This window comes from Panulirus ornatus, chromosome 5 (genome assembly GCF_036320965.1).
Source record: "Panulirus ornatus isolate Po-2019 chromosome 5, ASM3632096v1, whole genome shotgun sequence".
Lineage (NCBI taxonomy): Eukaryota > Metazoa > Arthropoda > Malacostraca > Decapoda > Palinuridae > Panulirus > Panulirus ornatus.
Genome location: NC_092228.1, coordinates 415,564 through 440,212, shown reverse-complemented (window position 1 = coordinate 440,212; position 24,649 = coordinate 415,564). Strand labels below are relative to the sequence as shown.

The 24,649-nt window shown below is 41.1% G+C and overlaps 1 protein-coding gene across 2 annotated transcripts in view; it reads left to right on the top strand.

The window, feature by feature from the left end:
- Positions 1 to 24,649, top strand: part of LOC139747028 (uncharacterized) — a 585,752-nt gene that overhangs the window by 223,753 nt on the left and 337,350 nt on the right. For both annotated transcript variants that reach the window (XM_071658778.1, XM_071658771.1), the window contains 2 exons: positions 3,282 to 3,417; positions 11,222 to 11,334. In XM_071658778.1, coding sequence (XP_071514879.1) covers positions 3,282 to 3,417; positions 11,222 to 11,334 — 249 coding nt within the window. The remainder of the gene's footprint in view (positions 1 to 3,281; positions 3,418 to 11,221; positions 11,335 to 24,649) is intronic.

The following is a 24,649-nucleotide window of genomic DNA, read 5'->3' as shown; positions in this document are numbered from 1 at the left end:
ACAAATACAGAAAGAAAAAATATCAATTTGCCCAAGTGGTCTTACAAGATTGATTTTCTAAGCAGTGTGGTTTCCGAAGTGGTAGAGGATGTGTGGATCATCTGTTTGCGCTGAAGAATGTAAGTGAGAAATACTTAGAAAAGCAAATGGATTTGTATGTAGCATTTATGGATCTGGAGAAGGCATATGATTGAGTTGATAGAGATGCTCAGTGGAAGGTATTAAGAATATATGATGTGGGAGGCAAATTGTTAGAAGCAGTGAAAAGTTTTTATCAAGGATGTAAGGCATGTGTACGAGTAGGAAGAGAGGAAAGTGATTGGTTCTCAGTGAATGTTGGTTTGTGGAAGGGGTATGTGATGTCTCCATGGTTGTTTAATTTGTTTATGGATGGGGTTGTTAGGGAGGTGAATGCAAGAGTTTTGGAAAGAGGGGCAAGTATGCAGTCTGTTGTGGATGAGAGAGCTTGGGAAGTGAGTCAGTTGTTGTTCGCTGATGATACAGTGCTCCTGGCTGGTTCGGGTGAGAAACTGCAGAAGCTGGTGACTGAGTTTGGTAAAGTGGTAAAGTGAGTTTGGTAAAGAAGAAAGCTGAGAATAAATGTTAATAAGAGCATGGTTATTAGGTACAGTAGGGCTGAGGGACAAGTCAGTTGGGGGGTAAGTTTGAATGGAGAAAAGCTGGAGGAAGTGAAGTGTTTTAGATATCTGGGAGTAGATTTGGCAGTGGATGGAACCATGGAAGCAGAAGTGAATCATAGGGTGGGGGAGGGGGCGAAATTTCTGGGAGCATTGAAAAATGTATGGAAGTCGAGAACGTTATCTTGGAAAGCAAAAATGGGTATGTTTGAAGGAATAGTGGTTCCAACAGTGTAAATGTTTGCGAGGCTTGGGCTATAGATAGAGTTGTGCGCAGGAGTGTGGATGTGCTGGAAATGAGATGTTTGAGGACAATATGTGGTGTGAGGTTGTTTGATCGAGTAAGTAATGAAAGGGTAAGAGAGATGTGTGGTAATAAAAAGAGTGTGGTTGAGGGAGCAGAAGAGGGTGTTTTGAAATGGTTTGGTCACATGGAGAGAATGAGTGAGGAGAGATTGACCATGAGGATATATGTGTCAAAGGTGGAGGGAACGAGAAGTGGGAGACCAAATTGGAGGTGGAAAGATGGAATGAAAAAGATTTTGAGTGATCGGGGCCTGAACATGCAGGAGGGTGAAAGGCGTGCAAGGAATAGAGTGAATTGGAACGATGTGGTATACTGGGGTCAACGTGCTGTCAGTGGATTGAACCAGGGCATGTGAAGCATCTGGGGTAAACCATGGAAAGTTTTGTGGGGCCTGGATGTGAAAAGGGGGCTGTGTTTTCGGGCATTATTGCATGACAGCTAGAGACTGTGTGTGAACGAATGTGGCCTTTGTTGCTTTTTCCTAGCGCTACCTCGCGCACATGCAGGGGGAGGGGGTTGTCATTTCATGTGTGGCAGGGTGGCGACGGGAATGAATAAGGGCAGACAGTATGAATTTTGTACATTTGCATATATGTATACGTCTGTGTATGTATATTTTTTCTTTCATACTATTCGCCATTTCACGCATTAGCAAGGTAGCGTTAAGAACAGAGGACTGGGCCTTTGAGGGAATATCCTCACCTGGCCCCCTTCTCTGTTCCTTCTTTTGGAAAATTAGAAGAAAAACGAGAGGGAAGGATTTCCAGCCCTCCACACTTCTGTAGTTTGAACACTCACCTATATCCTTCATGCTTTTATACAATGGCACTATACATGTATTCTGCCAATCCTCAGGCACCTCATCATGATCCATATATTGAAAACCCTAACTAACTAATCAACAACACATGCACCCCCTCCCCCCTTTCTTAATGAATTCAAATGCAATATTATCTACTCTAGCTACCTTGCCACATTTCATATTATGTGAAGCTTTCACCACCTCTTCTCTCTTCACCTAATCACTCTCCATGACTATCTGATCTCACATACCACCGTGACCCAAACACCCTACATCTGCCACCCTATCTTGAAATACATTCAACAGTCCTTCAAAACAATCACATCATCTCCTTTTCTCTTCGTCACTGCCTGTTACCACTTCCCCTTTTGTTCCCTTTGCTGATGTTCCTTTTTGTTCTCTTGTTTTCACCCATTATTACCTCCTTCCAGAAGATATTAATCTCCCTAAAGTTTGCTTATACTTGCTCACCCCTACTCTCATTTGCTCACTTTTTCAACCATTGTGCCTTACTCTTGACTTGCTGCTTTCTCTTATTCATCCCCCCCAAGTCACTTGCACTCCTTTACTGTTAGTGCTGCCCAAATGCCCCTCTTTTCTCTTTCACTAGCAGCTTTACTTCTTCATCCCACCACTCACTACCCTTTCTAATCTTAGCAACTTTACTTCTTCATCTCCTCTCACTACCCATTCTAATCTGCCCATCTCCCACCTTTTGCATCTCTTGCTCATGCCAGCACTGCTTCCCTATATACCTCCCATTTCTCACTCACTTCCCTAACTTCATTTACTATCACCATTTGCCACTGTACACTCAATCCTTCCTGGTATTTATTCACACACGTTTCTTTTTCAAGCTCACTTACTCTCACCTCTCTAATCTCACCGATGTTGTTTCCTCTTTTCCAAAAACCTCTACAATCTTCACCCTTGCCTCACAAGATAGTGATCAGAGAACCCACCAGTTGCCCCTTTCAGCACATTTGCACCCAGAAATCTCTCTTTTACATGCCTGTTGATTAATATGTAATCCAGTTAATTTTTAGTCCAGTGATAACATGTTACTATATTCATATATAATTTTTCTGTTCTAAAAGTTCTTTCAAAGGTAAGACAAAAAGATTAATTGAATTTGATTTTGTTTTATTTGAAATTGCTGCACTGAGGGCACACTAAATAGATGAGCCAGAGTCACTGACTTAAACATGGTGTTTTAATGTGTAAGCACTCTGAACGTTGTGGTGAATAAGGCCTTTCCTTTGTGACTTTTGCTTCCTCATTAATATGGGGAATGGAGAACATGTTTGATAGAAAAGAAGAAATATCATCATTTAGCTGGAGATAGGTTTAAACATCTTTTATTTACTGCTTATGATTTATAATCTTATGAATACGTTCCTGGTGGGGCTGATGATCCACTGTCATCATATAATGGACTGTTTGCACATGGAATGAAGTTGATATGTAGGTAGACAGGTAGATGAATTAATAGAAGTACATATAAAATGTTTTACATTTTCATCCTACATCTCAGAGAGCTTTCCAAGGCAAAGGAAAGACTGGCCAAGATGGAGGAGATGATGGAAATGATCTCATCAGCCAGAAGAAATGGCCAGAACTTGAGGGATGTCCTACCAGCAGATTATCTCACCATACTGGAGGAAGCTGAGGTAGCTTGCCCTTACTCTTTAACACTTTCTTCATGAATTTTTTCTCATAGCATATTTCAGTTTTTACGTGGATGTAAAAAAGAGCATTATTACCCCTTGGAAATGGGAAAAGTGACAGTAAATTAGATATTGAATATCATAATGATAAATGGTAAGTGGACATTGATGAATGATCAGACAATGAATTTGATGTTGAATGTCATAATGGTAAATGGTAGATTAAGTTATTGTTGAATGGTTCCTTCAAACATACGCATTTTTGCTCTCTCAGATAATTTTCTCTCTTTTCACACATTTTTCATTGCTCCCAGAACATTCACCCCTGTGACTCACTTCTGCTTCCTGGTTCCATTGGCTGCCAAGGCCACTCCCAGATATCTAAAATACTCCACTTCCTCCAAATTTTCTACATTCAAACTTACATCCCAAGTAAATTGTCCCTCAGCACTGCTGAGCTTAAATAACCTTGCTTTTATTCACCTTTACTTTTAATTTTCTCCCAAACTCAGTCACCAATTTCTGCAGTTTCTCACCTGAATCACCCACTAGTGCTGTATCATCAGTGAACAACAACTGAATCACTTCCCTGGTCCTTTCATCCCCAACTGACTGCATATTTACCCCTCTCTCCAATACTCTTGCAGTTACCTCCCTCTCCACCCAATCCTTAAACAAAATAAACAACCATGGTGATATCACACACCTCTGCTGCAGATCAGCCATCACTGGAAAACATTCACTCTCCTCTCTTCCCACTTGAACACATGCCATACACCCTTGATTAAAACTTTTTACTGCTTCTAGCGGTTTATATTCTTCACCATATATACTTAAGACCTTCCATAGGGCACCACTAACAACTCTATCATTTACCTTCTCCAAATCCATAAATGCCACATACAAATCCAAATGTTTTTCTGAGTATTTATCACACACATTCTTCAGAGCAAACATCTGAACCACATATCCTCTACCACTAATGGAATCACACTGCTCCTCCCCAGTCTGATGATGTGTACATGCCTTCACTCTCTCAATCAATATCTTCCCATAAAATTTTCCTGGTATACTTAACAGACTTATGCCTCTGTAGTTTGAACACTCCCCTTTATCCCCTTTGCTTTTATACAGTGGCACTATTCATGCATTCACCAATCCTCAGGCACTTCACTGTGATCCATACATACATTGAATATCCTTACCAACCAATCAACAAGTCACCCCTTTCTTAATAGATTCCATTGCAGTACCATCCGCTCTCGCTGCCTTGCCACATTTCATCTTCCACATGGCTTTCACCACCTCTTCTCTCCTCACCAAACCACTCTCCATGACTTTCACTTTGCATTCCATCCTGACCAAAGTACACTTCATCTGCAACTCTATCATCGAACCCATTTAACAGTCCTTCAAAATACTCATTCCATCTCCTCCTTACTCCATCACTACCTGTTATCTCTTCCGCTTTTGCTGCCTTCACTAATGTTCCCATATCTTCCATCTCTTGCAAATGATTTACTTCCAAAACATCGTTTTATTCTCCCTAAAGTTTAATGATACTCATCCCAACTCTCATTTGCTCTCTTTTTCAACCTGTGCACCTTCCTCTTGATCTCCTGCTGCTGTCTCTTTTCCATCTCCCAATCATTTACACTCCTTCCATGTAAGTACTGCCCAGACACCTCTCTTTTCTCTTTCACTGACAGTTTTACTTCTTCCTCCCACCATTCACTACCCTTCCTAATCTTCCCACTGTCTGTATTTCGCATGCCTTGTGCATCTCATGCAAATGCCAATAATTTTTATGGTGGTGAGAAATGGGCTATAGATAGGGTTGTAAGGATGAGGGTGGATGTGATATAAATGAAATGTTTGAGGACAATATGTGGTGTGAGGTGGTTTGATCGAGTAAGTAATGAAGGGATAAGAGAGATGTATGGGTGGTGATAAAAAGAGTGTGGTTGAGAGAGCAGAAGAGGGTGTATTGAAATGGTTTGGGCATGTGGAGAGAATGAGTGAGGAATGGTTGATAAAGAGGATAATGTATCAGAGGTGGAGGGAACAAGTAGAAGTGAGAGAGCAAATTGAAGATGGAAGGACGGAGTGAAAAAGATTTTGAGCGATTGGGGCCCGAACATGCAGGAGGGTAGAAGGCATGTACAGGAGAGAGAGTATTGGAATGATGTAGTATACTGGTGTCAGTGTGCCATCAATGGACTGAACCAGGGCATGTGAAATGTCCGGGATAAGTGATGGTAAGGTCTGTGGGGCCTGGATGTGGATAAGGAGCTGTGGTTTTGGCATTACGCATACAGCTTGTGTATAGATGAGAGCAATGTGGCTTTATTCATCTCTTCCCAGGTGCTACCTTGATGACGCAGGGTGGCATTTGTGTGGGGGGAAAAGAAGAGAATCTATGTATTTTCGTTTTTCTTTTCATGCATTTTTCCTTTTCCTGTGGGGTAGGGTAGCATCGGGAATGGATGAATGTGAGCAAGTGTGAATACGAACACGTGTTTATTTGTATGTGTAGTATATATATGTGTATGTATATATGTGTATATGTAAATGAATATGTGTATACATGAACTGTCATGTAATGCACCGAAACCACAGCTCCTATCCACATCCAGGGCACACAGATCATTTCATGTTTACCTCATACATTTCACTTGCCCTGGTTCATCCATTGACCCCAGTTTACCACATCCTTCCAATTCACTCTATTCCTTGCATGCCTTTTAACCCTTCTGCATGTTCTCAAAATCTTTTTCACTCCATCCTTCCATCTCCAATTTGGTCTCCCTGTTTTTCCTGTTCTCTCCACCTCTGACACATATATCCTCTTTGTTAAACTTTCCTTACTCATTTTCTATGTCTAAACCATTTCAACACACCCTTTTCTGCTCTTTCAACCACATTCATTGTATTACCACACATCTCACATCTCTCTTACCCTTTCATTACTTAATCATACCTCACACTACATATTTTTTCTCAAATAGTTCATTTTCAACACATCCACTCTCCTCCAAATAATCTTATGTTATGTCCTATGTTTTGCAACCATATGATATTATGTTTGGTCAACAAATGAAAATTGATTAACATTTCTCCGTTTACTTGACAATTTAGTACCTTTCATCAAATTTACTTTAGAAAATGAAAAAAATGGTACGTTACCATTTTTAGATTGCATGATCCATAGGGATGGAAACAAGTTTAATTTTAGCATATACAGAAAACCTACCAATGTATGCTCATATATCCATTATTACTCAGCCCAATATGACTGAGCTAAATTATCATCATTCCAGTCTATGTTCATTAGAGCATTACATATCTGCAGTCCAGAGTTTATTGGTGATGAGTTTGAGAAGATATATTCTGTTGGATCCAAGTTAAAGTATCCTAGATCTTTCTTTGATAAATCCCTTTAGTAATCATTTTAAAAGAGTTGAACCCAAACCTCCCCTTGACACCAAGAACCTTGTAGTTGTCCCTTTTAGTAATAATTTTACTTTATTTCCCATGTTACTTAAATCTTTCACTATAAATGTTGCTTTCAGCAAGAACAATACTATAAAGAATATCTTAATCAGGAATTCACTGGAATGTTCTGCAGGTTGCATCTATGGAGTGCCTTGTATAAATTGTGATAAGTTTTATGTTTGGCATACTGGTAAGGATCTTTCTGTTTGACTTGCGCAACATAGATATAGTAGAAGAACAGGACAAGAATCAAATATCTTGTTTAATCATGTTAGAAATTATGATCATAGTATTGACTGGAGTGATGCCATCTCAGTTATTAACTCTAACTCCTGCACCACAAAAATATCATTGAATCTTCTATTATTGAATAGACAAAGAATTGTAACATGAATATTAGTGAAGGTGTATACAAATTTGATAGCTCTATTGTAGATGAAATTTGTAAACAGTTTCCCTTCTTGTTCACATAAGTATATGATATGCTTGTTGCCAGACTTGAATGCACCTGACTTACATTCGGGTAGCCACTTGTTTACCAAATGGAGTCCTAGCTACGTCTCTTCATTTTATATCTACTGACTGTTATATTTCTTTCTTTTTTCACCCCTGATGTTGTGATTATTACATGAAAGTGCATTTGGGGACTTAGCTGTGGATGGAACCATGAAAGGGGAAGTGAGTCACAGGGTGGGGAGGGGGCGAAGGTTCTGGGAGCGATGAAGATTGTGCGAAAGGAGAAAACATTATCTCGGAGAGCAAAAATGGGTATGTTTGAAGGAATATTTGTTCCAACAATGTTATATAGTTGTAAGGCATGGGCTATAGATAGAGTTGTACGGAGGAAGGTTGACCTGTTGGAAATGAAATGTTTGATGACAGGAAGTGGTGTGAGTGTGTTTGATTAAGTAATGAAAGGGTAAGAGAGATATGTGGAAATAAAAAGAGTGTGGTTGAAAGAGCATAAGAGGGCGTGTTGAAATATTTCAGGTTTGGACACATGGAGAGAGTGAGTGAGGAAAGATTGACAAAGAGGATATATGTGTCATAGGTGGAGGGAACAAGGAGGAGCAGGAGACCAAATTGGAGGTGTAAAGATGGAGTGAAAAAGATTTTGAGCAATCGGGACATGAGCATACAGAAGGGTGAAAGATGTGCAAGGAATAGAGTGAATTGGAACGATGTGGTATACCGGGGTGGACGTGCTTTCAGTGGACTGAACCAGGGCATGTGAAGCATCTTGGGTAAACCATGGAAAGGTCTGTGGGGACTGGATGTGGAAAGGGAGCTGTAAGGCATGTGTACAAGTAGGAAGGGAGGAAAGTGTTTGGTTCCCAGTGAATGTCAATTTCCAGCAGTACTATGTGATATCTCCATGGTTGTTTAATTTGTTTATGGATGGGGTGGTTAGGGAGGTGAATGCAAGTGTTTTTGAGAGAGGGGCAAGTATGAAGTCTGTTGGGGATGAGAGAGCTTGGGAAGTGAGTCAGTTGTTGTTCGCTGATGATACAGCGCTGGTGGCGGATTCATGTGAGAAACTGCAGAAGCTGGTGACGGAGTTTGGTAAAGTGTGTGGAAGAAGAAAGTTAAGAGTAAATGTCAATAAGAGCAAGGTTATTAGGTACAGTAGGGTTGAGGGTCAAGTCAATTGGGAGGTGAGTTTGAATGGTGAGAGGCTGGAGGAAGTGAAGTGTTTTAGATATCTGGGAGTGGATCTGTCAGCGGATGGAACCATGGAAGCGGAAGTGGATCATAGGGTGGGGGAGGGGGCGAAAATTTTGGGAGCCTTGAAAAAATGTGTGGAAGTCGAGAACATTATCCCGGAAAGCAAAAATGGGTATGTTTGAAGGAATAGTAGTTCCAACAATGTTGTATGGTTGCGAGGCGTGGGCTATGGATAGAGTTGTGCGTAGGAGGATGGATGTGCTGGAAATGAGATGTTTGAGGACAATGTGTGGTGTGAGGTGGTTTGATCGAGTAAGTAACGTAAGGGTAAGAGAGATGTGTGGAAATAAAAAGAGCGTGGTTGAGAGAGCAGAAGAGGGTGTTTTGAAATGGTTTGGGCACATGGAGAGAATGAGTGAGGAAAGATTGACCAAGAGGATATATGTGTCGGAGGTGGAGGGAACGAGGAGAAGAGGGAGACCAAATTGGAGGTGGAAAGATGGAGTGAAAAGGATTTTGTGTGATCGGGGCCTGAACATGCAGGAGGGTGAAAGGAGGGCAAGGAATAGAGTGAATTGGAGCGATGTGGTATACAGGGGTTGACGTGCTGTCAGTGGATTGAATCAAGGCATGTGAAGCGTCTGGGGTAAACCATGGAAAGCTGTGTAGGTATGTATATTTGCGTGTGTGGACGTGTGTATGTACATGTGTATGGGGGGGGTTGGGCCATTTCTTTCGTCTGTTTCCTTGCGCTACCTCGCAAACGCGGGAGACAGCGACAAAGTATAAAAAAAAAAAAAAAAAAAAAAAAGTTTGAATGGAGAAAAACTGGAGGAAGTGAAGTGTTTTAGATATCTGGGAGTGGACTTAGCAGCAGATGGAACCATGGAAGCAGAAGTGAGTCACAGGGTGGGGGAGGGGACGAAAGTTGTGAGAGCGTTGAAGAATGTGTAGAAGGCAAGAACGTTATCTCAGAGAGCAGAAATGGGCATGTTTGAAGGTATAGTGTTTCCAACAATGTTATATGGTTGCGAAACGTGGGCTATAGATAGGGTTGTGCAGAGGAGGGTGGATGTATTAGAAATAAAATGTTTGACAACAATATGTGGCTTGAGGTGGTTTGATCGAGTAAGTAATGAAAGGGTAAGAGAGATGTATGGCAGTAAAAAGAGTGTGGTGGAGAGAGCAGAAGAGGGTGTATTGAAGTTGTTTGGTCACATGGAGAGAATGAGAGAGGAAAGATTGACAAATAGGATATTTATGTCAGAGGTGGAGGGTGTAAGGAGGTGGAAGGATGGAGTGAAAAAGATTTTGAGCGATTGGGGCCTGAACATACAGGAGGGTGAAAGATGTGCAAGGAATAGAGTGAATTGGAGCGATGTGGTATACTGGGGTTGACTTGCTGTCAGTGGATTGAACCAGGGCATGTGAAGTGTCTGGGGTAAACCATGGAAAAATTTGTGGGGCCTGGATGTGGAAAGGGAGCTGTGGTGTTGGTGCATTACACATGACAGGTAGAGACTGGGTGTGAATGAATGTGGCCATTGCTGTCTTTTCCTGGCACTACCTCATGTGTGCACGGAGGGAGGGGGTTGCCATTTCGTGTGTGGCAGGGTGATGATGGGAGTGGACGAAGGCAGCAAGTATGAATATGTACATGTGTAAATATATATGTCTGTGTATGTATATATATGTATACGTTGAAATCTCTTTGTCAGTCTTTCTTTGTGACTGACTTCTGTTCCCATGATTCCATTCCCTGTTGAGTCCACTCCCAGATATCTAAAACACTTCACTTCCTCCAATTTTTCTCCATTCAAACTTACATCCCAATTAACTTGTCCCTCAACCGTACTGAACCTAATGACCTTGCTCTTATTCACATTTACTCAAATTTCTTCTTTCACACACTTTTCCAAATTGTCACCACTTTCTGCAGTTTCTCACTTGAATCATACTTAATCACTGTTTTGCACATTAATGAGATATTGCCTAGATCAGATGAAGAAGTGCTGTATTTGCTCACAACCAGTATCTAGTTCTTGTGTGCAGTGCACCACAGCTACAGCCCCCTGTCAAATACTAGGTCCCAGAGAACTTTCAGTAGTTTCCATCTGCCACTTCACATGCCCTGGTTCTGCCCATTTGACAGCTCATCAACCCCTGTATACCACATCATTCCAATTCACTGAATCTCTTGCATGCCTTTCACTCTCTTGCATGTTCAGACCCCGATTGCTCATAATTTTTTCACTCCATTCTTCCCATTCCAATTTGCTCTCCCCCTTCTTGTCTCCTCCGCTTCTAACACATATATCCTCTCTGTTGACCTCTTCTCACTCATTCTCTCCATATATCCATACCATTTCAGCACATCCACTTCAGTTCTCTCAACCACACTCTTTTCATTACCACACCTCTCTCTTGCCCTTTTATTACTTACTCTATCATTCATTAGTCTAGTAATATATCATCTTTAAAAAGAAAAAATTGTATTTACCTAGTATGTTAGAAATCAGTTGCACCATGCCATTACTCCTTTCAGAAAGAATTCCCTGTATTGTATGCTTTATGATTAATTTCTTGCTGAGCTAGACATTCTAGTTTGCTAATGTCTGGGGTTTGTTCAACTTTCTCTTTCTTGTAGGCCGAGTCTGCAAGTGAAGTCCTTCATAGTCACCAAGCTCCAGAGATCACGGCAAATAAAGAAGAACCTAGAGAAGAGCAAATAGCCAGACGACTTTTTCGCACAACTAGAATGTAAGTTCATCCCTTTAACCCATTTTGAAAAAAAGTAATAAATCACTGTCTGGGAATTAATGTTCAATCAATGTAACAGTTGTAGTTGGTAAACTTTATGGAAACCATCATTTTGGGTAAGATTGTAAACCATTTAGAGGACCACAACTTAATAAATGTCTCTCAGTATGGTTTTCAACAAATTAGTTCATGCCTGCCAAACCTGCTTGATTTCTTTAATGGCATAATCAACGTATACAATGAAAGTAAAGGTGTTGATGTCATCTGTTTAGATTTTTGAGAAGCATTTGGTAAATTTCCACATTAAAGTTTACTAGGTAAAGTTAAGTCACATGGTATAGATGGGGTTGTACTGCAGTGGTTAGGAAATTGTTTAAATTGGCTTTAAACAAAGAGTTGTGATTAATGGTAATGGTTAAACATAACAAATGGTGTACCACGAGGATCAGTCTTGGGACCAGTTCTCTTTCTCATTTATATTAAAGATATTGATCATGGGTTGCACTGTAAGATATCGAAATCTGCAGACAGTGCAAAATTGGAAAATGAATCTGCAACAGAAACTGATATGTCTGCAGCTTCAAATGGACATACACAAACAGATGGACTGGGCTTATAGGTGGCAAACAGATTTTTATATCGATAAGTGCAAAGTTTTACGTGTCGGAAGTAAAAATGAAAAGGCAGGCTACATGAAAATTGTTGGAATGTTTAAGGTAAATGAGGAAAAAGACTTAGAAAGTAATAATCTTTGGTGATATAAGCCAAGTAAACAGTGAAACAGTTAAAAAGGCAAACAAAATTTTGGGATTGACAGGTAGTGCTATTGAATTTAGTCCAGGGAATTTATCTTTAATCTTTACACGTTCCTCGTGCTTACCCATCTTGATTTTTGTGTTCAATATTGGTCACTTTACTTGAGGAAAGAGAGAGACAGAATGGAGAGAGCACAGAGATGAGCTGCCAAGATGATTTTTGGACTGAGAAATAAATCCTGTGAGCTGAAAAAAAAACGACTAATCTCTTTTGTTTAGAAAAGAGAAGTTTAAGGGGTAATGGATCATACAGGCATTCAAAATTATCAAAGGTTCTGATAATCTTGATCTAACAGCTTACATGGGGATAGATTTGTCTGATTTCACTCAGTAATGGTTAAAAACTCATGGGCAAACATTTTACATATGGATTGTTAACATATGGAATGATTTACCTATTAGAGTGGTTTGCTTTAAAGTGGATGTGGTTTTATTTTGTGAGTAGCTGAGAGGGGAACAGAGGTATGTTAATCTAAGCATCCATTACACATTGCGATAGGTGAAAAATACTCACACTTTTTTTTTTTCGCTTTTTCTTTTTTAACTTGCCTGTCGTCGCGTGGCGAGGGGGAGGAAACCCCTGATAGACAAAGAATGGACACCCAGAATAACACTGGAGTACAACGTCCCCTCGAAGGCCAGATTGGGTAGCCTAAATTGCATGGATTAACCAAGACGTTACAAAAGAAATTGTATACTTTACATATTAATGGAACCTGGTTCATTTTCCATGCACCGAAGCTCCAGGTAAGGGTAGTGCAGGAATGGAAAAAAAAGGCCTCAGTTGATCCAGTCTAGTTGAGTGGTCATGAGCATAGGGAATGAACCACAATCCCTTTCACATCAGGCCAGCAGACTTGTCATGATTAACGCAAGTAATTCACATACTGGTGCAAATATTGAAAGTTATGGAAGATGTATTAATGTGTAGAGTAGAAGGCGAAATGGGTATGGATTCAAGTATGATGGCATGGGTATGGGGGAGTAAAGTGTCTTGTTGCGTTAATTTGTGATGATGGTGTTAAGTGAGGAAGAATTTGGATGCAAGGGGAGTATGAGGCGTTGATGGAATAATGGGCATGGGAAGTGAGTTCAGTTGTTGTAACGTGAATGGTAGAGCGTTGGATCTGATGTGCTGAAAGAAATGAGGAGATCTGGTTTAAAAAGGGATAAATAAGTGTGAAAGAAGTAGGCAGAGTGAAGTGAGTATATGAAGTTATGATACAGTAGATTGAGGCAGTCAATTGGAGAGGTAAGTTTATGGGAAAATGTGAGAGTGTGAATGTTTTAGGGTTCTGGAATGATTTGCAGTGGATGGTAACAGTGAAGTGAATGATGTTCGAAAGGGGGAGGGGTGAAAAGTTGGTGAGATTAAATGTTGGGAAGGAGATGACGTATTGGAAAGCAAAGGGTATGTTGAAGAATAGGTTACAAAATGAATTATGGTGGGGCATTGGTGTGGGTGCAAGGGAGTGGTGGATTGGGAATCGATGAGAGTTTCGCAAAATATGTGGTGGTGAGGTAGTGATAGGGAAGTAGTGATTAAGTAAAGGTATGTGTGGGTAATAAGAAGAGTTGGTTGAAGAGCAGAAGATGGGTATTTGAAAGGTTCTGTTCAAGGAAAAATATAGAAAGATGGACTAAGAGTATAATGAACAGATGAAGGGACGAGAGAGAAGTGGGGACGAATGAGGTGGAAGATAAAAAGGTCTAATGAAATGGGCGTGAAGAGAATTAAATTTTGAATTGGAAAAGATGGTTCTGGGAGCGAGTATAGGTGGTATGAACAGGGCAATGGAACATCTAGGGGCTAAAGGAGTTTGGACTCGTGATGTGAGAAGGAGATGGAATGAGTATTTTGAAGGTTTGTTGAATGTGTCTGATGACAGAGTGGCAGATATAGGGTGTTTTGGTCGAGGTGGTGTGCAAAGTGAGAGGGTTAGGGAAAATGATTTGGTAAACAGAGAAGAGGTAGTAAAAGCTTTGCGGAAGATGAAAGCCGGCAAGGCAGCAGGTTTGGATGGTATTGCAGTGGAATTTATTAAGAAAGGGGGTGACTGTATTGTTGACTGGTTGGTAAGGTTATTTAATGTATGTATGACTCATGGTGAGGTGCCTGAGGATTGGCGGAATGCGTGCATAGTGCCATTGTACAAAGGCAAAGGGGATAAGAGTGAGTGCTCAAATTACAGAGGTATAAGTTTGTTGAGTATTCCTGGTAAATTATATGGGAGGGTATTGATTGAGAGGGTGAAGGCATGTACAGAGCATCAGATTGGGGAAGAGCAGTGCGGTTTCAGAAGTGGTAGAGGATGTGTGGATCAGGTGTTTGGTTTGAAGAATGTATGTGAGAAATACTTAGAAAAGCAAATGGATTTGTATGTAGCATTTATGGATCTGGAGAAGGCATATGATAGAGTTGATAGAGATGCTCTGTGGAAGGTATTAAGAATATATGGTGTGGGAGGCAAGTTGTTAGAAGCAGTGAAAAGTTTTTATCGAGGATGTAAGGCATGTGTACGTGTAGGAAGAGAGGAAAGTGATTGGTTCTCAGTGAATGTAGGTTTGCGGCAGGGGTGTGTGATGTCTCCATGGTTGTTTAATTTGTTTATGGATGGGGTTGTAAGGGAGGTAAATGCAAGAGTCCTGGAAAGAGGGGCAAGTATGAAGTCTGTTGGGGATGAGAGAGCTTGGGAAGTGAGTCAGTTGTTGTTCGCTGATGATACAGCGCTGGTGGCTGATTCATGTGAGAAACTGCAGAAGCTGGTGACTGAGTTTGGTAAAGTGTGTGGAAGAAGAAAGTTGAGAGTAAATGTGAATAAGAGCAAGGTTATTAGGTACAGTAGGGGTGAGGGTCAAGTCAATTGGGAGGTGAGTTTGAATGGAGAAAAACTGGAGGAAGTGAAGTGTTTTAGATATCTGGGAGTGGATCTGTCAGCGGATGGAACCATGGAAGCGGAAGTGGATCATAGGGTGGGGGAGGGGGCGAAAATTTTGGGAGCCTTGAAAAATGTGTGGAAGTCGAGAACATTATCTCGGAAAGCAAAAATGGGTATGTTTGAGGGAATAGTGGTTCCAACAATGTTGTATGGTTGCGAGGCATGGGCTATGGATAGAGATGTGCGCAGGAGGATGGATGTGCTGGAAATGAGATGTTTGAGGACAATGTGTGGTGTGAGGTGGTTTGATCGAGTAAGTAACGTAAGGGTAAGAGAGATGTGTGGAAATAAAAAGAGCGTGGTTGAGAGAGCAGAAGAGGGTGTTTTGAAATGGTTTGGGCACATGGAGAGAATGAGTGAGGAGAGATTGACCAAGAGGATATATGTGTCGGAGGTGGAGGGAACGAGGAGAAGAGGGAGACCAAATTGGAGGTGGAAAGATGGAGTGAAAAAGATTTTGTGTGATCGGGGCCTGAACATGCAGGAGGGTGAAAGGAGGGCAAGAAATAGAGTGAATTGGAGTCATGTGGTATACAGGGGTTGACGTGCTGTCAGTGGATTGAAGCAAGGCATGTGAAGCGTCTGGGGTAAACCATGGAAAGCTGTGTAGGTATGTATATTTGCGTGTGTGGACGTGTGTATGTACATGTGTATGGGGGGGGGTTGGGCCATTTCTTTCGTCTGTTTCCTTGCGCTACCTCGCAAACGCGGGAGACAGCGACAAAGTATAAAAAAAAAAAAAAAAAAAAAAAAGAAGTATTACCATAGATATGTTTAAGAACAGACAATGAGTATTTTCCTTCAAATCCAAGACTGACATTGTTTGTGCCTCCTTAATTACATAAAATGTTTAAATATTTTTCTGTTTCTAACATGTATGTATTTCTACTCTTACCATTCTGGTCTATGATTTTTATATCTCTTCTGCTATCACAAACTGCTTTAAAGGGACCTTGTGGTCTTATTTATTTTTTACGCTTGCTGAGACAGCAGGGGCAACAGAGGCCTTAATCAAGGCCATCCCATTCACATTTCAATGTATACATTCATATACACACACAGACATATACATATGTACACATGTACATATTCATACTTACTGCCTTCATCCATTTCCATCGCCACCCTGCCACACCTCCAGCGAGGTAGTGCCAGGAAAAGACAAAAAAAGGCCTCATTTGTTCACACTCAGTCTCTAGCTGTCATGTGTGATGCACTGAAACCACAGCTCCCTTTTCACGTCCAGGCCCCACAGACCTTTCCATGGTTTACCCCAGACGCTTCACATGCCCTGGTTCAATCCATTGACATATATGAATGTATATTAATGTGTACGAGTAGGAAGAGAGGAAAGTGGTTGGTTCTCAGTGAATGTTGGTTTGCGGCATGGGTGGATGATGTCTCCTTGGTTGTTTAATTTGTGTATGGATTGGGTTGTTAGGGAGGTGAATGCAAGAATTTTGGAGAGAGGGGCAAGTATGCAGTCTGTTGTGGATGAGAGGGCTTGGGAAGTGAGTCAGTTGTTGTCCGCTGATGATACAGCGTTGGTGGCTGCTGATTCGGGTGAGAAACTGCAGAAGCTGGTGACTGAGTTTGGTAAAGTGTGTGAAAGAAGAAAGCTGAGAGTAAATGTGAATAAGACGAAGGTTATTAGATACAGTAGGATTGAGGGACAAGTCAATTGGGAGGTAAGTTTGAATGGAGAAAAACTGGAGGATGTGAAGTGTTTTAGATATCTGGAAGTGGATTTGGCAGTGGATGGAACCATGAAAGTGGAAGTGAGTCACAGCGTGGGGGAGGGGGCAAAAGTTCTGGGAGCATTGAAAAATGTGCGTAAGGCGAGAACATTATCTTGGAAAGCAAAAATGGGTATGTTTGAAGGAATAGTGGTTCCAACAATGTTGTATGGTTGTGAGGCATTGGCTATTGATAGGGTTGTGCAGAGGAGGGTGGATGTGTTGGAAATGAGATGTTTGAGGACAATATGTGGTGTGAGGTGGTTTGATCAAGTAAGTAATGAAAAGGTAAGAGAGATGTGTGGTACTAAGAAGAGTGTGGTTGAGAGAGCAGAAGATGGTGTATTGAAATGGTCGGTCACATGGAGAGAATGAGTGAGGAAAGATTGACTAAGAGGATATATGTATCAGAGATATGGAGGGAACGAGGAGAAGTGGGAGACCGAATTGGAGGTGGAAGGAAGGAGTCAAAAAGATTTTGAGCAATCGGGGCGTGCAAGGAATAGAGTGAATTGGAACGATGTGGTATACTGGGGTCGACGTGCTGTCAATGGATTGAACCAGGGTATGTGAAGCATCTGGGGTAAACCATGGAAAGTTTTTGGGGCCTGGATGTGGAAAGGGAGCTGTGATTTCAGTGCATTATACATGACAGCTAGAGACTAAGTGTGAATGAATGTGGCCTTTGATGTCTTTTCCCAGCGCTATCTCATGTGCGTGCTGGGGGAGAGGGGTGTTACTTCATGTGTGGCGGGATGGTGATGGGAATGAATAAAGGCAGCAAGTATGAATTATGTACATGTGTATATATGTGTATGTCTGTGTATGTATAGATATGCATACATTAAAATGTATAGGTATGTTTATGTGCGTTTGTGGATGTTGTATGTATATACATATGTATGTGGGTGGGTAGAGCCATTCTTTCATCTGTTTCCTTGTGCTAACATGGGAGACGGCGACAAAGTATGATAAATAATTGAATAAATTGATAATAATGTAAATATCTGTAATTTTTTTCATACTATTTGCCATTTCCCGCGTTAGCAAGTTAGCGTTAAGAACAGAGGACTGAGCCTTTGAGGGAAATCCTCACTTGGCCCCCTTCTCTGTTCCTTCTTTTGGAAAATTAAAAACGAGAGGGAGGATTTCCAGCCCCCCACTCCCTCCCTTTTAGTCGCCTATTACGACATGCAGGGAATACGTGGAAAGTATTCTTTCTCCCCTATCCCCAGGGACAACTATAAGTATAAATAAGTAGAGACTGAGTGTGAGTGAATTTGGCCTTTTTGTCTATATTGCTGGCGCTACCTCGTTGAAGCAAGGGATAGCGATGCTGTTTTCCTGTGGGGCGGGGTAGTTACAGGAATGGATGAAGGCAAGCAAGTATGAATATGTATATGTGTATGTATGTAAAGTCTGCATATGTGTATGTATATGTATGTATATGTTGATATGTATATGTATATATATGTGCATATGTGGGCATTTATGTATATATATATATGTGTGTATAAGATAAGATACTTTATTCGTCAAATTGTTATACAAAATGTAATACAAAATGAAATTCGTTTTGGCTTTAGAGCTCCTTAGTAGTTGTAAAAAAAAAAAAAAAAAAAAAAAAAAAAAAAAAAAAATTAAAATATTAACAAGAAATATTGCATAAGTTATTTCATATAAGATGTTACTTTGCTATTGTGTACATGCGATATCAGCTTGTCACCATCCCTATCATGAACCATCACCTACAGTTATCATGAAACTTAAAGCTAGAAGTTATAGTGATGATAGATGATTGAAAAGCAGAATGCTTTTAGGTACAAATGAATTTTGTATCTGTCAGTGCGCAGCTTGGGCAGAGCTAGCCTTCTACCAGATTTAAGATACGTGCAACAATTATGTAGCGGATGCGTTACATCTTTCATCATTCTGTCTTCTTGTTTCATTGTACCTTTTTGATACAGCTTATTCAGTGATGTGGTCTCTGCACCTAGTTTTCTTGCTTTCTTAACAATCCTTCCCAACTTCTTTTTATCTTTGCAAGTAAGTTTTCCATACCAGGCAGTGATTGAAAAATTTGTAACTGATTCTAAAATTGATTTGTAAAATAGGCTAATGACCATTTTATCTACATGTAGGTTATGCAAGATACGTACAAAGTGTAATCTTTGGTTACATTTCCTTGACACCATATCTGTATTAACACTTCCCTTCAACTGGTCATCAATCATAAAGCCCAAATACTTATACTGGTTTACTCTTTCTACGTTTTCTTCCTCAATTGTTAATAGGTCTGGTACGTGTTTATTTTTAGTTCTGAAATCAAATATCATCTCTTTCGTTTTCTTTACATTAAGCTCCAAAAAATTTTGTTTACTCCAGTCAATGAATTTTTTAACTTGAGTTAAATAGCCTTCATAATTATTATATATGAGTGGATGGGCCATTCTTTGTCTGTTTCCTTGCACAACCTCGCTGACATTGGGAAACAGCGATTATGTATAATGATAAGTATGATAAATGTTATATACTGTATATGAAAATATGTATATATTTTTTTCATACATATTCGCCGTTTCCCACGTTAGCGAGGTAACATGAAGAACAGAGGCCCCCTTCTCTCTTCCTTCATTTGGAAAAGTAAAAATGGAGGGGAGGATTTCCAGCCTCCTGCTTCCAGCCCCTTTAGTTGCCCTCTGCAACACATGGGAGTACATGGGAAGTATTGTTTCTCCCCTATCCCCAGGGGAGACTTGATTATGAACGATTGTGGCCTTTTTTTGTCTGTTTTCCTGGCGCTACCTCACTGATGAAGGGGGTGGCGATGCTGTTTACCATGGGGTGGGGTGGCACTAGGAATAGATGAAGGGAAACGAGTACAAATATGTGCATGTGTGTATATGTATATGGCTGTGTATGTATATGTAGATATGTTCATGTATATGTATGTATGTGTATGAGCATGTATATATATATATATATATATATATATATATATATATATATATATATATATATATATATATATACATACATACTGCTGCTCTCACAGAAGCCACCATTTACGGGAAGTCAGCACCACAAGTAAAGCATCCTCCTCGAAGGCTCAGAGTGGGGTGCCTAAATGTGTGTGGATGTAACCAAGATGTGAAGACCCTTACTGGAAAAACAATCACTCTTGAAGTAGAACCTTCAGACACAATTGAAAATGTGAAGGAAAATAGTGAAATTGGAGAAAAATGTAGCTTAGACATTGAAGCTTATTGATACAGTGGTTAAATTGATGAGAACTGCTATTGACGTTTGTGTAAATAAATTGTACATTTCCTTTTTTTCCATAGCCTGAGGTTGAACCATTATGTGACATTCATTTTTTTCATTCATTTCAAGCTAGAAGTTTCAGTTTTCTAAATTGTTTCTTACATTTTTCATATGTATATATATGTATGTGTGTGTGTGTGTATATGTGCGTATGTATGTGTATGTGTGTGTATGTGTATATGTATATATATATGTATATTATCCCTGGGGATAGGGGTGAAAGAATACTTCCCACGTATTCCTCGCGTGTCGTAGAAAGCGACTAGAGGGGACGGGAGCGGGGGGCCAGAAATCCTCCCCTCCTTGTATTAACTTTCTAAAATGGGAAACAGAAGAAGGAGTCACGCGGGGAGTGCTCATCCTCCTCGAAGGCTCAGAGTGGGGTGCCTAAATGTGTGTGGATGTAACCAAGATGTGAAAAAAGGAGAGATAGGTAGTATGTTTGAGGAAAGGAACCTGGATGTTTTGGCTCTGAGTGAAACGAAGCTCAAGGGTAAAGGGGAAGAGTGGTTTGGGAATGTCTGGGGAGTAAAGTCAGGGGTTAGTGAGAGGACAAGAGCAAGGGAAGGAGTAGCAATACTCCTGAAACAGGAGTTGTGGGAGTATGTGATAGAGTGTAAGAAAGTAAATTCTCGATTAATATGGGTAAAACTGAAAGTTGATGGAGAGAGGTGGGTGATTATTGGTGCATATGCACCTGGGCATGAGAAGAAAGATCAAGAGAGGCAAGTGTTTTGGGAGCAGCTGAATGAGTGTGTTAGTGGTTTTGATGCACGAGACCGGGTTATAGTGATGGGTGATTTGAATGCAAAGGTGAGTAATGTGGCAGTTGAGGGAATAATTGGTATACATGGGGTGTTCAGTGTTGTAAATGGAAATGGTGAAGAGCTTGTAGATTTATGTGCTGAAAAAGGACTGATGATTGGGAATACCTGGTTTAAAAAGCGAGATATACATAAGTATACTTATGTAAGTAGGAGAGATGGCCAGAGAGCGTTATTGGATTACGTGTTAATTGACAGGCGTGCGAAAGAGAGACTTTTGGATGTTAATGTGCTGAGAGGTGCAACTGGAGGGATGTCTGATCATTATCTTGTGGAGGCTAAGGTGAAGATTTGTATGGGTTTTCAGAAAAGAAGAGTGAATGTTGGGGTGAAGAGGGTGGTGAGAGTAAGTGAGCTTGAGAAGGAGACCTGTGTGAGGAAGTACCAGGAGAGACTGAGTACAGAATGGAAAAAGGTGAGAACAATGGAAGTAAGGGGAGTGGGGGAGGAATGGGATGTATTTAGGGAATCAGTGATGGATTGCGCAAAAGATGCTTGTGGCATGAGAAGAGTGGGAGGTGGGTTGATTAGAAAGGGTAGTGAGTGGTGGGATGAAGAAGTAAGAGTATTAGTGAAAGAGAAGAGAGAGGCATTTGGACGATTTTTGCAGGGAAAAAATGCAATTGAGTGGGAGATGTATAAAAGAAAGAGACAGGAGGTCAAGAGAAAGGTGCAAGAGGTGAAAAAAAGGGCAAATGAGAGTTGGGGTGAGAGAGTATCATTAAATTTTAGGGAGAATAAAAAGATGTTCTGGAAGGAGGTAAATAAAGTGCGTAAGACAAGGGAGCAAATGGGAACTTCAGTGAAGGGCGCAAATGAGGAGGTGATAACAAGTAGTGGTGATGTGAGAAGGAGATGGAGTGAGTATTTTGAAGGTTTGTTGAATGTGTTTGATGATAGAGTGGCAGATATAGGGTGTTTTGGTCGAGGTGGTGTGCAAAGTGAGAGGGTTAGGGAAAATGATTTGGTAAACAGAGAAGAGGTAGTGAAAGCTTTGCGGAAGATGAAAGCCGCCAAGGCAGCAGGTTTGGATGGTTTTGCAGTGGAATTTATTAAAAAAGGGGGTGACTGTATTGTTGACTTGTTGGTAAGGTTATTTAATGTATGTATGACTCATGGTGAGGTGCCTGAGGATTGGCGGAGTGCGTGCATAGTGCCATTGTACAAAGGCAAAGGGGATAAGAGTGAGTGCTCAAATTACAGAGGTATAAGTTTGTTGAGTATTCCTGGTAAATTATATGAGAGGGTATTGATTGAGAGGGTGAAGGCATGTACAGAGCATCAGATTGGGGAAGAGCAGTGTGGTTTCAGAAGTGGTAGAGGATGTGTGGATCAGGTGTTTGCTTTGAAGAATGTATGTGAGAAATACTTAGAAAAGCAAATGGATTTGTATGTAGCATTTATGGATCTGGAGAAGGCATATGATAAGAGTTGATAGAGATGCTCTGTGGAAGGTATTAAGAATATATGGTGTGGGAGGAAAGTTGTTAGAAGCAGTGAAAAGTTTTTATCGAGGATGTAAGGCATGTGTACGTGTAGGAAGAGAGGAAAGTGATTGGTTCTCAGTGAATGTAGGTTTGCGGCAGGGGTGTGTGATGTCAATATGGTTGTTTAATTTGTTTATGGATGGGGTTGTTAGGGAGGTAAATGCAAGAGTTTTGGAAAGAGGGGCAAGTATGAAGACTGTTGGGGATGAGAGAGCTTGGGAAGTGAGTCAGTTGTTGTTCGCTGATGATACAGCGCTGGTGGCTGATTCATGTGAGAAACTGCAGAAGCTGGTGACTGAGTTTGGTAAAGTGTGTGGAAGAAGAAAGTTAAGAGTAAATGTGAATAAGAGCAAGGTTATTAGGTACAGTAGGGTTGAGGGTCAAGTCAATTGGGAGGTGAGTTTGAATGGAGAAAAACTGGAGGAAGTGAAGTGTTTTAGATATCTGGGAGTGGATCTGTCAGCGGATGGAACCATGGAAGCGGAAGTGGATCATAGGGTGGGGGAGGGGGCGAAAATTTTGGGAGACTTGAAAAATGTGTGGAAGTCGAGAACATTATCTCGGAAAGCAAAAATGGGTATGTTTGAAGGAATAGTGGTTCCAACAATGTTGTATGGTTGCGAGGCGTGGGCTATGGATAGAGTTGTGCGCAGGAGGATGGATGTGCTGGAAATGAGATGTTTGAGGACAATGTGTGGTGTGAGGTGGTTTGATCGAGTGAGTAACGTAAGGGTAAGAGAGATGTGTGGAAATAAAAAGAGCGTGGTTGAGAGAGCAGAAGAGGGTGTTTTGAAGTGGTTTGGGCACATGGAGAGGATGAGTGAGGAAAGATTGACCAAGAGGATATATGTGTCGGAGGTGGAGGGAACAAGGAGAAGAGGGAGACCAAATTGGAGGTGGAAAGATGGAGTGAAAAAGATTTTGTGTGATCGGGGCCTGAACATGCAGGAGGGTGAAAGGAGGGCAAGGAATAGAGTGAATTGGAGCGATGTGGTATACCGGGGTTGACGTGCTGTCAGTGGATTGAATCAAGGCATGTGAAACGTCTGGGGTAAACCATGGAAAGCTGTGTAGGTATGTATATTTGCGTGTGTGGACGTGTGTATGTACATGTGTATGGGGGGGGGTTGGGCCATTTCTTTCGTCTGTTTCCTTGCGCTACCTCGCAAACGCGGGAGACAGCGACAAAGTATAAAAGAAAAAAAAAAAAAAAATGAAGGAATAGTGGTTCCAACAATGTTGTATGGTTGCGAGGCGTGGGCTATGGATAGAGTTGTGCGCAGGAGGATGGATGTGCTGGAAATGAGATGTTTGAGGACAATGTGTGGTGTGAGGTGGTTTGATCGAGTGAGTAACGTAAGGGTAAGAGAGATGTGTGGAAATAAAAAGAGCGTGGTTGAGAGAGCAGAAGAGGGTGTTTTGAAGTGGTTTGGGCACATGGAGAGGATGAGTGAGGAAAGATTGACCAAGAGGATATATGTGTCGGAGGTGGAGGGAACAAGGAGAAGAGGGAGACCAAATTGGAGGTGGAAAGATGGAGTGAAAAAGATTTTGTGTGATCGGGGCCTGAACATGCAGGAGGGTGAAAGGAGGGCAAGGAATAGAGTGAATTGGAGCGATGTGGTATACCGGGGTTGACGTGCTGTCAGTGGATTGAATCAAGGCATGTGAAACGTCTGGGGTAAACCATGGAAAGCTGTGTAGGTATGTATATTTGCGTGTGTGGACGTATGTATATACATGTGTATGGGGGGGTTGGGCCATTTCTTTCGTCTGTTTCCTTGCGCTACCTCGCAAACGCGGGAGACAGCGACAAAGTATAATAAAAAAAATTAGAAAAAAACATACATACATACATATATACATATATACATACCTACACAGCTTTCCATGGTTTACCCCAGACGCTTCACATGCCTTGATTCAATCCACTGACAGCAGGTCAATCCTGGTATATCACATCGATCCAATTCACTCTATTCCTTGTCCTCCTTTCACCCTCCTGCATGTTCAGGCCCTGATCTCTCAAAATCTTTTTCACTCCATCTTTCCACCTCCAATTTGGTCTCCCACTTCTCCTCCATGTGTGGCGAGGTGGCAATAGGAGTGAATGGGGGCAGACAGTGTGAATTGTGTGCATGGGTTTATATGTATGTGTCTGTGTATATGTGTACATTCAGATGTATAGGT